At 38.3% G+C, this 15315-nt stretch overlaps 1 protein-coding gene and 1 pseudogene across 6 annotated transcripts in view; both read right to left on the bottom strand.

The window, feature by feature from the left end:
• RAD18 (RAD18 E3 ubiquitin protein ligase) overlaps positions 1-15315 on the bottom strand; it is a 100921-nt gene that overhangs the window by 71145 nt on the left and 14461 nt on the right. For all 6 annotated transcript variants that reach the window (XM_072785285.1, XM_072785286.1, XM_072785287.1 and 3 more), the window contains 2 exons: positions 11765-11826; positions 10226-10296 (listed from right to left, as the gene is read on the bottom strand). In XM_072785285.1, coding sequence (XP_072641386.1) covers positions 10226-10296; positions 11765-11826 — 133 coding nt within the window. The remainder of the gene's footprint in view (positions 1-10225; positions 10297-11764; positions 11827-15315) is intronic.
• Positions 4563-5429, bottom strand: LOC140611189 (rab GDP dissociation inhibitor beta pseudogene; annotated as a pseudogene).

Here is a 15315-nt window from a genome sequence, read left to right as displayed (position 1 = left end):
ACCATCAGGTTCCCTGCATAGAGCCTGCCTCTCTGTGTCTCTCATGAATAAATAAAATCTTTAAAAATAATAATAAAAACTAGCTTTAAAGATACCAACAAATAAATGAATACCTACTTTCTTCTGCTCTAGCAATTACACTTGTAGAAATATGCCAAAAGAAATATATGCCAAAAGACATATACAATAATATTCAAAGCAGCAGTCTTTAGAATAGACAAAAATCAAAAAAATTTAAAAAAAGAATAGACAAAAATGAGAAATAATCTGAATGTCTATCAATGAGAAAATGGGGAAAAAATTATCCATATATTATCACATGAAATCAAAAGACTCCTAGAAAAAAATCAAATATTTACCACAATAAGAGGTATTATTTGATTGAATTTCCCTTTCTCTATTGGCCTAAAGTCTGCTCTTTTAATACTCTATTAACTCTCACTACCTAGGGGTTAGTTACTTCACTGAGGAGAATGGTATAAAAAGAAAAAAGAAGTAGCTACTTTATTCTGCCTCACAGTATTACAAAATCCACAAAAATTCCATTTACTTACTTATCTATTTATTTTCAACATATCATGCTTCATTATCACATTTAATTGCCAGTTATATTCTGAATGCTTTGATTCTTTTAGATATGTTCTGAGACTAACAGGCATACCTAATATTTTAAATATCAACATTAAATATTTTAAATGAATAATCAGGCTTGAGGGAGGGTAAGGACATATGTACAAGAATCAAGACTGTCCATGAATTGAAAAATGTTTAAGTTAGGTGATGTGTGTGTGAGCATTCATCATGCTATTTTCTCTATTTTTGCATATGTGTGAACTTTTCCACAATAAAAAGTTTGAAAATAAATAAAAGCTACAGTGGGAAGAAGGTTGAAAGAAAAACCTGAGGATCTTCATGTCTGAGAGGAAACAGAAATAATGCAGATATATAGAACCACAATCATTCTCTTTTCCTGTCAGGATCTTAATTTGGTACAAAGAAGGTTTGAAGAAAAGCTTTCACTTCATTATGACGAACTAAAACAAATGCTATTCAACTAATGGATGAAACTGTCACTGATAAACCACTTCCATGCTACCACAAAAGAATATCTTTTCAAGTAAGTGTCTACCCTGGAGATAACTCTTTCTCCTTTTATTCATAATTCAGATGAATTTAATTATATTAATTTACTCTCACTTCAATACAGGCACATCTGAAAAACATCACAGGTTCAGTTGCCGACCAGTGAAATAAAGCAAATATCACAATAAAGCAAGTCAAATTAATTTGTTTAGTTCCCAGTGCATATAAAAGTTCTGTTTACAGTCTATTAAAGTCTAACAAATGTGCAATAGCATTATGTCTAAAAAAACCTGCATAATTATAAAATATTTTATTATTTAAAAATGTTAACCATCATCTGAGCTTACAATGAGTGATGATGTTTTTGCTGTTGAGGGTATTGCCTCAGTGCTGGCTGCTGACTGGTCACAGTGGTAGTTGCTGAAGGCTGGGATGGGTGCAGCAGTTTCTTAAAAGAAGACAGTAGGGAAGTTTGTCACATAGCCTGATTCTTCTTTCATGAATGATTTCTTTTTTTTTTTTAAGATTTTATTTATTTATTCATGATAGAGAGAGAGAGAGGCAGAGACACAGGCAGAGGGAGAAGCAGGCTCCATGCACCGGGAGCCCGACGTGGGACTCGATCCCGGGTCTCCAGGATCGCGCCCTGGGCCAAAGGCAGGCGCCAAACCGCTGCGCCACCCAGGGATCCCTTTTTTTCATTTTTTTTTCATGAATGATTTCTACGGCATCCGATGCTAATAGCATATTGCCCACAAATGCTCTTTCAAAACTGGAGTCCGGCCTCTTAAACTCTTCCACTGCTTTATCAACTAAGTTTATGTCATATTCTGTATCTTTTGTTGGCATTTCAAGTCTTCACAGCATCTTCACCAGGAGATCTCACAAAGTCACTTTCTTTGTTCATGGATTAGAAGCAACTCCTCATCCATTCAAGTTTGATCATGAGATTGCTGCAACTCAGCCACATACATCTTCATGCTCCACTTCTGATCTAGTTCTCCTGCTATTTCCACCACGTCTGTAGTTACTTACTTCCCTCCCCTCAAAGTCAGCTATCCATCCTCAAAGTCTCCCAAACTAATGGCATCTAAAATGGTGAATCCTTTCCAGAAGGTTTTCAAATGACTTTACCCAGATCCACCAGAGAAATCACTATCTACAGGCTTATAAAAACATATTTCTTAAATACTAAGACTTGAAAATTGAAATCACTCCTTTGATCCATAGGCTAGAGAATGGATGTTGAGTTAGCAGACATGAAAACAACATTAATCTCATACAGCTCCATTGAAGCTCTTGGGTGACCAGGTGCATTGGCAATGAGCAATAACATTTTGAAAGAATCTTTTTTCCTGAACAACAGGTCTCAACAATGGGCTTTAAATATCCAGTAAACCATGTTGTAGGGATCCCTGGGTGGCGCAGCAGTTTGGCGCCTGCCTTTAGCCCAGGGCATGATCCTGGAGACCCGGGATCGAATCCCACATCGGGCTCCTGGTGCATGGAGCCTGCTTCTCCCTCTGCCTGTGTCTCTGCCTCTCTCTCTCTGTGACTATCATAAATAAATAAAAATTTAAAAAAATAAAAATAAAAATAAACCATGTTGTAAACAGATGTGCTGTTTACAGCACACAAAATGGCTTTGTTGTGCCATTTATAGAGCACAGGCAGAGGAGATTTAGCATAATTCCTAAGGGTTCTGGAATTATCTGCATGCTAAATGAGCACTGGCTTCAACTTCAAGTCACCAGCTACATTAGTCCCTAACAAGACAGTCAGCCCATCCTTTGAAGCCAGGCATTGCTCTCTCTCTCTCTAGTTATGAAAGTCCTAGATGGCATCTTCTTCCAATAAAAAAGCTGTTTCGTCTACACTCAAAATCTGTTGTGTAGTGTAACCACCCACCTTCATTAATGATCTCAACTAGATCTCCTGGATGACTTGTTGTAGCTTCTGTATCAGCATTGTTGATTCACCTTGCTCTTTCATGTTTGAGAAACAGCTTCTTGCCTTAAGCCTAATGAACCACCGCTGCTAGTGGTCAGACCTCTCTTTTGCAGCTTGCTCACCTCTCTTAGCCCTCACAGAATTGAAGAGAATTAGGGCCTTGCTCTCCATTAGGCTTTGGCTTAAAGGAATGTTGTGGCTGGTTTGATCTCTATCCAGATCACTAAAACTTTCTCCATATCAGCAAGGAGTCTGTTTGCTTTCTCATAATTCGCATGTTCACTGGAGTAGCACTTTTAATTTCCTTCAAAAACTTGGCTGTTTGGGGCAAGAGGCCTAACTTTCAGCCTCTCTCAACTTTCAACACGCCTTCCTTACTACGTTGAATCATTTATTTTTTATTTAAAGGGAGATATGTGACTCTTCCTCTCACTGGAACATTGCAGGGTTATTAACTGGTTTAATTTAAATACTGTTGTGTCTCAGGGAATAGGGAGATCAGAGGGAAAGAAATGGACAGAGAAATCGCCAGTGATTGGAACAGTCAGCACACACATATTTGTCAATTAAGTTTGTAGTCATAGATGGCTGCGGTTTGTGGAGCCCCAAGAACAATTACAATAGGAACATTCAATATCATTAACCACAGATCACCACAACAAATAATCATGAAGAAGTTGGAAATATTTCAAGAATTGCCAAAATGTGACACAGAGACACAAAGTGAGCAAATGCTGTTGGGAAAATGATACTGATAGACTTGGCTCAATGCAGGCTGGCCAAAAACTTTCAATTTGTCAAAAAATGAAGTATCTCTGAAATGCAGCAAAGTACAACAAAACAACATATGATTGTACATGCTGATTAAAAAAAAAGGGACACCTGGGTGGCTCAGTGGTTGAGCATCTGCCCGCGTCCTGGGATCAAGTCTCACATCACGCTCCCTGTGAGGAGCCTGCTTCTCCCTCTGCCTATGTCTCTGCCTCTCTCTCCGTGTCTCTTAAAAAAAAGAAATCTTAAAAAAAAAAAAAAAAAAGTGGTAGACAGGGGCACCTGGGTAACTCAGTGGGTTAAAGCATCTGTCTTCAGCTCAAGTCATGATGCCAGGGTTCTGGGATCAAGCCCTAGGCCAGGCCCCCCTGCTCAAGGGGAAGTCTGCTCCTCCCTCTCCCTTTGCCTGCTGCTCCCCCTGTTTATGCTCTCTCGTACTCTCTGTTAAACAAAATCTTAAAAAAAAAAAAAAAAAGTAGCAGACAGTTGCACTTTTGCAATGATAAAATTATGCCCCATGCCAAAACCAAAAGCATTAACTTCATGTGCCCACTACTTTCAGGGTACTTCCGGCAGTGGAAATATAACAACAAAATAGTCTCTTGTGCTCCAGAAGCTTACACTGTAGTAAAGGAAGAGACACCAGAGGCATACAACATAAATGACAGTGCTATGGGGAAAAAATGAAGCCAGTAAAGCCATCCATGCATGAGGAGGGGATGAGCTTGATAATCTTTACAGGATGGTTACAGAAGGCCTCACTGAGAAGATGACCTGTGAAAAACAGGGGCAGAAGAAAGTAAAGGACTAAGCCATGTGACTTTCTGAGGCAATACTATTTCTACTCCGTCTTTGACATAGCTGTGATCACAGATGAGCTGCTTACAGCCAGTAACCTCTCCTTCATATTTCATACCAATCACTTTTACATTTTGCACAATGATTTCTTCAATGAGTTTATTGAGCATGTAGGTACCACCATAAACAGCACTTTGCCTTGCAAATCTCTGTGGCAGCTCTCCAAGGCCACAGACTGGGTAAAGGTATAGGTTTTTGCCATACCTTGCCAGAGATTCACTGTAAAGTTTAATCCTATCAGTAGTTTCATAACATGGCTGATCTAAATAGTCATAGGTTCTGTAAAATGCCAGGGAAAGGCCAGTAAAATCTATGACATTTTGTCTCAGTCAATTATCTTGTACACCTCTTGCACTGCATTCTTCTTAGGATCTATGCCCTTGATCCTAAAGTTCTGGGATCATTTTCATTAAAGTTGGCAAACACCCCAGGAATTTTCTGAAGCAACATTTTCCAAGTACTCCCATTGAGTTAAATGCTAGTGTTTCTGTGTCAGTGGAAGAAACCTTGTAAATTTTTCTTCCCTTACAGACAAAGCTCCCTTCAGTCACTTTGAAATCCAAATAGTGAGTGACCTCTATATAAAGCAGAATCTTATCAGCTGCCCATTGGCCATGAGGAACTTAGGGATTAAGTCCATGTTCCAGTCTCTTCCTCGACAGGGACATCGATGCTGGTGGTGATCCTGGTATTTTAAATATTTTATATAATTTTTCCAGAGGTGTTATAGATATACCTTCTCTTCCATAATATTGGTTTCTATCCATGTAACTATCTGATGAAACACTGTTTCACCGACAAATAACAGTAAGTACAAAGTCTCTAGGGTCAAAGTATAATCGACATGTTTGAGAAACAAGAAAGACAGCATGCCTGGAGCAGAATAAATGAGCAGAGAAGTGAGAGATGAAGTCAGAAAGGGAGCTTGTTCTATAGGGACCAGGATTGCCACTAAGAAGACTCAGGCTTTTGCTCCAAATGAGATAGGATACCACCAAATGAGATGGGATACCACCTCTGGACCAATGTATGGTCTGACCTTTTAAAGGATCCCTTTTTAAAGAATCCCCTCTGGTTGCTGGCCTCAGAAGGACTATTAGAGGGCAAAAGCAGAAATACAAAGACCACTAGAAAGTGATCACAGAAATCCAAGGCTGACTCAGGTTTAGGCAGGATAATATTGGCATGGTGATGAAAAGCTATTGGTTTAGGGAAATCTATTAATGATAGAACCAATAGGATTCACAATAGGATGGAATGACAGATTAAGTGTGAAAGGGAAGGGCCAGGGATGACTCCAAGGTCTTTGGCCTGAGCAAATGAAAGGACAGAGCTGCCATTTAATGAGATGAGAAAGGCTGTGGGAACAGGTTTGGTGTGGGGGGCAGTGATGGGCAGCATAGAGAATTAAGAGTTGCCTTTAAGAGGTCCAAGCAGAGATGTGAGGTAAGCAGTTGGATATATGAGTCTGAAGTTTTGGGGTGAGATCTGGCTGAAAATATAAATTTGGAAGCCATGAATGGACACATGGTATTTAAAACCATGAGACTGCTGCAATTCACACACCTCAGATACGAGCTGTGTGAAAGTAATAATCCCAAAATGGGTTCTTAAACTGCATTGGCAACTTTTCCTTTCATTTCCATCACTCATATAAATTTAACTTAAGAGAGCTGGTATTATAATGCCTAATACCATTCATTATAGATACTCAGATTTTGGGGGTGAATTACAGACTTTCAGAATAATTGTGACTCCGTAAAACACAGGAGTATCTTGTGCATTTGTTAACTACACTAACCTTACCTCTTCAGAATGCAGCCAAGAACCAAAATAGGTCTTTGGGTAGAGAGAGGCAGTCATGAAATCCATACGATCAAGTCCATGAACTTCATTAACTAGTACAAGTTCCTGCAAATGTTGTTCTGACCCAAAACATGCGAACAGCAGTCTAGGACCATTCAGTTAAACAGGCAGAGAGGCCCACCAAAGCACATATTCTTATTAACAACTTAGAGTATCAATCTATAATACACGGGAAGACAATATAAATGCAGGTAAAATACATATGATAATGATGACAGGAATCTCTTCTTAGCTTCCTTTGTTCCAGGTATTATGCTGGGTATCTTTTAGTATAACTCTCTATTTCTAATCCTTACAATGATCACTGAGAGTATCACTTTCAGAGGAGGAACAGAGCCTTGAGAAGTTTAATATTTTGGTCACAGTCACATCACAACTGGAAGGGCCAGGACTAGAACCCAGTTATGCTGGAATCCAAAGCCAGTATGCTTTAAACTATACCATAAGAAAAGGTAAATTCTATATACTCTTATAAGATGCTCAGGGAATTAGCTATTACGATCATTATCTAAAACATTTAGATTCTTAAACTTGGGAATAAGTTACATGAAGAAAAATTCATACCTTGATGGGGATAAACCAGAGCAGTGAATGATGCTCTACACTCACAATTTGCAAAAATGACATTGATGCAGACTGGCTGCTACACAAAAATACAGAAACAGTATTTTCTTACTTAGCTCAAGAATGATGGACCACTTAGACAAAAATATTCTAATTAAATTTTAATTAATTTTAATTTTAATTAAACACCACAGTTTCTTAAGAACATTATTTGGAATAAAACTGAGCCAAGAAAAAAAAACACTGTTCTTTGAAATTAAATGGGCAGAGTTAAAGAAAAGATCTGAACGTCAGTCTTTTGTCTGAAAAATATCTGAAATTATTTCCAATACTCTTTGATTTTGGTTTAGAATATTAAAGTTTTTAAAATCATCACATCTTAAAACGGCAATGACAGATATAAAGAAACAAAACTGACAAATGATACAAATATCTTACATTTTAGTCATAAGATTAAACTTCTTCCCTCATCAATCTTAAACCAGATGTCAAACAAGTACTGAAATTGATTGGCTTGAATTTCATCCCTACTAATTTTCCAAATAGAGAACCCCAGTACTTTAGATATGACAAATGTCCACGAAATGTTCACCATAGGGCAATTTCATGGCAAACATGGAGAAACAAATGATAAAATCCATCCCAAATCCACAAAGAATGCTTCTCACCCCACCACACCCACTATAATGAATAATTAAACAGCCTATTCCTTTTGGGAGTAGGTGAGAAAGGGGAGAGTTTCATCATTCCATGGCCTCCCTTTAAGGTATCAAAAGGTCTATGCTGATCACCTCTCTTCAACAAACCTGTGCTTGCTTTGTGAGATTCTCTTCCTACTAGCAGGGAAGTCATTACACTTTCAATAACAGCTAGGAAAAAAATAAGCCTTGAGATGCAATTTTACTGTCTCAGGGAAAATCAAACAGCTAATAAATTCCTTTCTAGACACACAAATGGCTAACAGACACTTGAACAAATGCTCAACATCAGTAGGCACTAGGGAAATACAAATCAAAACCACAAGAAGATACCACCTCACACTGGTCAGAATGGCTGAAATTAAGAAGTCAGGAAATGACAAATGTTGGTAAGGATGCAGAGAAAGAGGAACCCTCTTACACTGTTGGTGAGAATGCAAACTGGTGCAGCCACTCTAGAAAACAGTATGGAGGTTCCTTAAAAAGTTGAAAATAGAGCTACCCTACAACCCAGCAATTGCACCATTGGGTATTTTTTTTTTTTTGCACCATTGGGTATTTACCCCAAAGATACAAATGTAATAATCCAAAAGGGCACCTGGACCCCAATGTTTATAGCAGCAATGTCCACAGTAGCCAAACTATGGAAAGAACCCAGATGCCCACTTTCAGATGCATGGATAAAGAATATAATGGAATATTACTCAGCCATTAAAAAGAATAAAATCTTGCCATTTGCCATAACATGGCTATAACTAGAGAGTACTATGCTAAGCAAAATAAGTCAGACAGAGAAAGACAAACACCATGATGTCACTCATATGTGGAATTTAACAAACAAAACTGACAAACATAGGGGAAAGAAAGGAAAACTACAATAAGATGAAAACAGAGAGGAAGGGAAACCATAAGAGACTCTTAATTATAGGAAACAAACTGAGGGTTGCTGGAGGGGAGGTTCATAGCGAAACGGGGTAACTGGGTGATGGGCATTAAAGAGGACATTTGATGGAACAAGTACTAGGTGTTATATGCAACTAATGAATCACTAAACTCTACCCCCAAAACTAATAATACACTATATGTTAACTAAATTGAATTTAAATTAAAAAAAATTTTTTTTAGGGTACCTGGGTGGCTCAGTCAGGTAAGCGTCGGCCTTCAGCTCAAGTCATGATCCTAGGGTCCTGGGATACAGCCCCACATCAGGATCCCTGCTCAGCGGGAAGCCTGTTTCTCCCTCTCCCTCCATCCCGCCCTTCTGCTCGTTCCCACTCTCTCAAATAAATAAAATCTTTAAAAATTTTTATTTTTCAAATTTCTTTCTAAAGATACGGCTCCTTCCTTTCTCATAGACTTCAAAATCTAAATGGTGAAAGACTTTAAGCAACAACTGTAATTATGAGACTCAGAGAATCTTAGAGTTTCTTAATCTAGAAAACAGCACTTTTTTATGACTGTTTAAGGAAAAGACTAACCAGGCCAATTTCTAGAATGTCGTATTAGGCAAGTTTAGAGTACTAAATGTGATCATTTCAGGACACAACCCAATGAAATAAATGTATGATTCTTTTAGAAGAAATCTCTTTACATTTTCGGAACCAAAGTAATGTACCTCCAAAATTGTTCCAACAGCTAGGAAGTTATATACTTAATGAGATGGACACCTAATAACTATATACAGTATGTCCATAATAAAAATTCCTGATTGATTTGTATGATTAAAACTAAAAATAATTCAAGATACTGTTTGGCAAAATATGCCACTTACAGCCTTTTGGGTGACCAAACTCACTTCTACCATCATGCTAATAAGTAAAGCTATATTTCTGAGCTGTATAAAGTACTAGCAATTACCTGTTTCACATGGCACACCATCTTATACATGCTGAGTAAATCAGATTAAGAATTAATGGGTTAATATATAACAGCCACAGAAACAATTATAGGTATGCATGTATACACAGGTTAGTATATACATATGTACACATGCATATGTTACCCAGCTCTGTCCACTGAGAGGGCTTAGAAGCAACGACATCTCAGTAACAGTGATCATACCTAGCTCCAGATCCTGATTCTAAATACCATTCTCCATTAAAAGGAACCAGGGCTTCTTGGAAAAATGGATGGTTCTAGGGGTAGGACAGGAAAAATAAAAGATGAAGCTGAAAGACCTCTGTAGTACCCAAAATAAGTGCTCAAATCTGCATTTTAAACCTTGTTTTTCATGATTAAGACTTTCTGTCAAGTAAAGGAAGAAAATATTATTACCATGAGATTGTACATGAGTGATTAATGAATGTTGTAGCTTCCTTTATTTTACACAAAATATGCAACCCTGCATTCTCTAAGCCCCAACAGTGTGCAGAGTAAAGAGAGGACTCATATAAAAGGCCAGAGAGTTAGGGGTTAGTCACAAAATTAAATCATACCGTGCAAAATTCAAGCTTTTTACCAGTTCATCTAATATGCGGTTATTTTTTAGGTCCGGCTCTGTGACTGTCTAGAAAGGAAAAACAACAGATGGAAAAAGGTCAGAAATCATAAAATAACTTGTCATAATCTTGTTTTGAAAATGTGTGACCCATTCTCCTGAGACTCCTCATCCCACTAAGTCTTCCAGGAAAGCCTCAAAATAAAGTTCATTTATCTCATACTTATATGGAATTTTAAAACAATGAATCAGCATCTGCTGCCTGGAAGTCTGATAAAAGCTCTACACAGCCTCTGATAAAATTGTATATGCCCTGTACCAACTAAGATAAACCCTAATATGAGCAAGAATCTTTATTCAAAATGCCATCCCAAAAATTTCTCCTGAAAAGCAGAACAGAGATGATCTTTTAAGTGACGACTGAGGGAGAGGCATTAGGTGTTCAAAGAAAATTTAAAAACAAAATTGGTGTTCAGGAATCCAACAGGAAAATGACAGATTTCGTAATTATTTGGCATGAATGGTATTCAGTTTATCTCCTTGATGATACCATCTTGGCAATGGCATGACACCAAGCTGTAAAGAGATGAAACATGGAAGCTAAACTGCATCATTTCTTATGTAGGGAAATAGTTCAGAGAAGTTTAATGACATCCTAACACCATGTAGCTCCCAGAGGAACCAAACTAGAACCCAAACCCTTCAATTAGTCCCAGAATCCTTTCTATTAGACCTCATGGTCCCTTCTTTCTTTATTTCTATTTATGTTTACTTGGCCTTTTTACCTACCTTTTCATTTACTTGAAATGCTTCAGAAATTCTAACAACAAATTTTCTACTGTTTTCCCTGAAGGCCTGATTTGGGAAAGAAGTAAGGAATAATTATGGGGGCCCCTTGGTGGCTCAGTTGGTTAAGCATCCGACTTGATTTTGGTTCAGGTCACAATCTCAGGGTTCTGAGATCAAGCCCCAGGTCAGGCTCCGTGCTCAGTGCGGAGTCTGCTTGAGTTTCTCTCCTTCTTCCTCTGCCCCTCTCCCCACTCATGCTCTCTCTCTCTCTCTTTCTTCTTTCTAAAATACATAAATAAAATCTTAAAAAAAAAAAAAAAAAAGAAGGGAACAGTAAGGCTGGGTTCAGCCCAATGACCATGATTCTTTGCCTTCCACACAAATACTTAAATACCAATCCTATGCAAATGAATAATCCTACCATCAGATTTTCTACCCAAGGTAAGAAATTAGAAAACATGAGAAGCCATAAAAACAGATCATAAGATTTAAAGAGTGCAACATCCGATCTTAAAATTAGATTCTACTTCCTAAAAGACTGATTACCAGAAATCTTTATGAAAAATTGAAAAAAGCCTAGTTCTCCATATATGTGTTTATATATGTTTTAGAGGTCCTTTTTGAAAATGTCTTTTATGTAGCTTAATTCAATAATTATACCTCTTCCTTTGGGCTTTTGTGTACACATGATACAGAAATATGTGCACCAATCAATTAGGTTTACAAGAAAAAAAAAGGAAAAACTTACCACACAACAAGTTGGACATTGTGTTTTATAGGACAAAAATTTTCTTATACAGAGAGAACAGTCTGCAAAAAGACAAATGCAACGTAATAAGTTAGTTAAGATATATTAATAATATAGGAATCTGAACAAAATCTGACTTAAGCCCTAGAATATTTCCATCATCTAAGGTATATCATTATAATCTCAAAATTCTAACACCTCTATTCTACCTATGCATACCTGCAAAAGTGATGAAACAGCATTTTACGGAGAGGAAAAGATACCAAATAATAATAATCATGAGTCCCTAGGATATCATAACTCCATAAAATATAGGAAACATACATGTAAGACCTCAGATGGATATTGTATAAAATGCCAGATATCCCTGTGCCTAACATTCTAAAATATAAATTTTGAAATAAGACATATACACGTGTTAAAAAATAATATATACCTAGGTTAGCAATTAGGGATTTCTACATCCTAATTCTATAAATGATGTCAATGATCCCATATATAACAAGCACTTTGTGGCAAGCACTTTAAGAAAAGAAAAATATATAAGGGCAGGTTCTTGACCTCAAGGAGCTAACAAAGTAGTGAGGCAATTTCAGTACTATTCAGTGTAATGAATCCTAAGGATTTAAGCAAGAAATCAGCATTAACTAAATTCTTCACACCCAAGGCAGTATAAAATGATCTCCCAAAGGGGATCAAAAAATGTGACTAAACAGAATGGTCCCTAATGGTAGCTAATTTGCTAGCAGTCCAAATTCAGCTTAGTGAAGGGTCTCATTAAAAAGGATTCAGTTTACTTAAAGAGGAGGAGGAGACAGTATGATTTGGGGTATAGATATATCCAGGAAATGAACAAGTTGTGGCAGCCTCAACAAGAGCATCCAGGAGGAAAAATGAAAGAACACATTAAAGGAGAAGATAAAACAGGCAATGGGTTTAAGTTTTGTGGGAAAGCAAAGATGAATAAAGGGGAAATTCCAGTTTATAGGTAAGGAGCTTGAAAGATCACCCCATCTCCATCTAGTAAGAAGTAAAAACACAAAAATCAATTCTAACAAGTAAACAAGTCAAAAGACTGAAAAGGGGCACCTACGTGGCTCAGTTGGTAAAGCGTCTGCCTTCAGCTCAGGTCACCATCTCAGGGTCTTAGGTTCGAGTCCTCCATCAGCTGCCTGCTGAGTCTCCCTCTGCCCTTCCCTCTGCTCATGATCTCTAATTAGTAAATTAAATCTTTACTAACTAAAATAAAAAGACTGAAAAATCAGCTCTTTCTAGCTCCATCTGAGAACTGAGGTTATGAGACAAACTGTTGCTCCCGAACTACAGAGAGACAGGATAGACACAGAGAATCAGAACTTACCAGAGCAGAAACATCCTCAGGAACCAGAGAAGGAGCCTCTGCTAGAACCAGTGTTGGGGCAGGAAAACCTGAACTGTAATTGGCAAATCGCTAGAAGTTCAGCAGGGAGGAGTCTGAGAGTTAAAAACTCCAAGGGGACAAAGCCACAGTTGGGCCCACACACACATGAATTTTAGCTCCAAGGGTTCTACCAGGGACTCAAAGTGACAATCTGTTTTTTTTTTTTTTTTAATTTTATTTACTTATGATAGTCATACAGAGAGAGAGAGAGGCAGAGACACAGGCAGAGGGAGAAGCAGGCTCCATGCACCAGGAGCCCGACGTGGGATTTGACCCTGGGTCTCGAGGATCGCGCCCTGGGCCAAAGGCAGGCGCCAAACCGCTGCGCCACCCAGGGATCCCTCAAAGTGACAATCTGAAAAATCCTCTGGTCTTTCTGCAGGGCGAGGGGGGAAAGTAATCACTTTGCAATACTCCAGAGCATTCTGTTCTTCTTGACAAAGCCTGCCCTCAAGAGAAACTATTTTACCAGACCCAAGTCTTCTGGGATATGATCAGAGCCCAGCTGACCTCGGGGAAGGGAAATAAGTGACTCAGCTATCTCTACTCATCCTATCCCACCTAAGGGGAGGAACAAACTAAGAAGCACCTGTGAGGTCCACAGTCCAGGGCACAGACTCACTAAATGATAGACGTAAATATAGAACACTGTACTTCTCCTGACATCCCACGGGCACATTACTAAAGGTCTATTTATTACAGTTCCATTTCCCTAGTACATCAGGATTGGTTATTAGGAAAAAACTACAAGGCATACTAAAAAGCAAAAGACATAGTTTGAAGAAACTGAACACATCAGAATCATAGCCAAATATGGCACAAAAGCTGGAATTAATAAACTAGGAATTTAAAACAACTGGACAAAGTTGATGACATGGAATAACATGGTCAATGTAAGAAGAGAGATGGGAATTCTAAGAAAGAATCAAAAAGAAATGCTAGAGATAAGCACTGTAACAGAATGAAGAATGCCTCTGATGGTCTCAGTAGATTAGACACAGCTGAGGGAAAAAAAACGAAAACAATTTCCTGTCTCTGCCTCTCTGTCTCTCTCAGGAATAAATAAATAAATAAATCTTAAAAAAAGAAAGAAAGAAACCTAGATCTACAATAAACAAAGGAAAAGCACCGGAGAAGGAATACAGGTAAAATAAAAACTTTTATTTTTCTTATTCTTAATTGATCTAACAGGTACGTTTCGTCAAAACAATGGCAGCAAGGTATTAGAGGTTATTTGTGTGTGTACACATACACACATATGTATATTCCTTCCTATGTGCGCTTTTGTAGAAGTGGAATAAATGACATCAATGCTACAAAGTACTGGAGGGAAGAATATTCTGCTTGGGCTGCTATAATAAAATACCATAGATTGTTCCTTAAAGAAAAGAAATGTATTTTCTCATAGTTCTGGAGGTGAGAAGTTCAATATCAAGATGCCAATGTGGTAGGTTTGTGGTGAGAACTCCCTTCCTGACTTGGTAGATGGCTGCCTGCCTACTCACAGTGTCCTCCTTTGGCAGGGGGAGAGAACAAGCTATGTGTGTCTCTTCTTTTAAGGGCGCTATTCCCTTCATCAGGGGCCCACCTTCATGGCCACAACTAAACCTAATTATCTCCCAAATACTATCATACTGGGGATTCAGGGCTTACAAATTCTGGGAGGGACACAATTCAGTCCACAGCATTCTGCAACTTGCCCCCTGAAAATCCATGCCCTTCTCTTGTGTAAATACATTCATCCTATACCACCACTCCCCAAAAGTCTTAATTCATTCCAGCACCTAAATCAGATATAACTGAGACATGAGGTATGATTCATTCTTAGGCAAAAATTCCTCCCCAGGGGGATCCCTGGGTGGCTCAGCGGTTTGGCACCTGCCTTTGGCTCAGGGCGTGATCCTGGAGTCTGGGGATCGAGTCCCACATCGGGCTTCTTGTGTGGAGCCTGGTTCTCCCTCTGCCTGTGTCTCTGCCTCTCTCTCTGTGTGTCTCTCATGAATAAATAAGATAAAATCTTTAAAAAAAACAAAATTCCTCCCCAGATTCATTCTCTTGACTATCAATGTTATTCTCTTCACAGTATACAAAAATCTCTTGGGCAATACTGTAAATCAAGATTTCCCAAACC

Source organism: Canis lupus, chromosome 19 (assembly GCF_048164855.1).
Source record: "Canis lupus baileyi chromosome 19, mCanLup2.hap1, whole genome shotgun sequence".
Classification (NCBI taxonomy): domain Eukaryota; kingdom Metazoa; phylum Chordata; class Mammalia; order Carnivora; family Canidae; genus Canis; species Canis lupus.
Note: the sequence above shows the minus strand (reverse complement) of the source record. Positions and strands in the feature narration are given on the sequence as shown.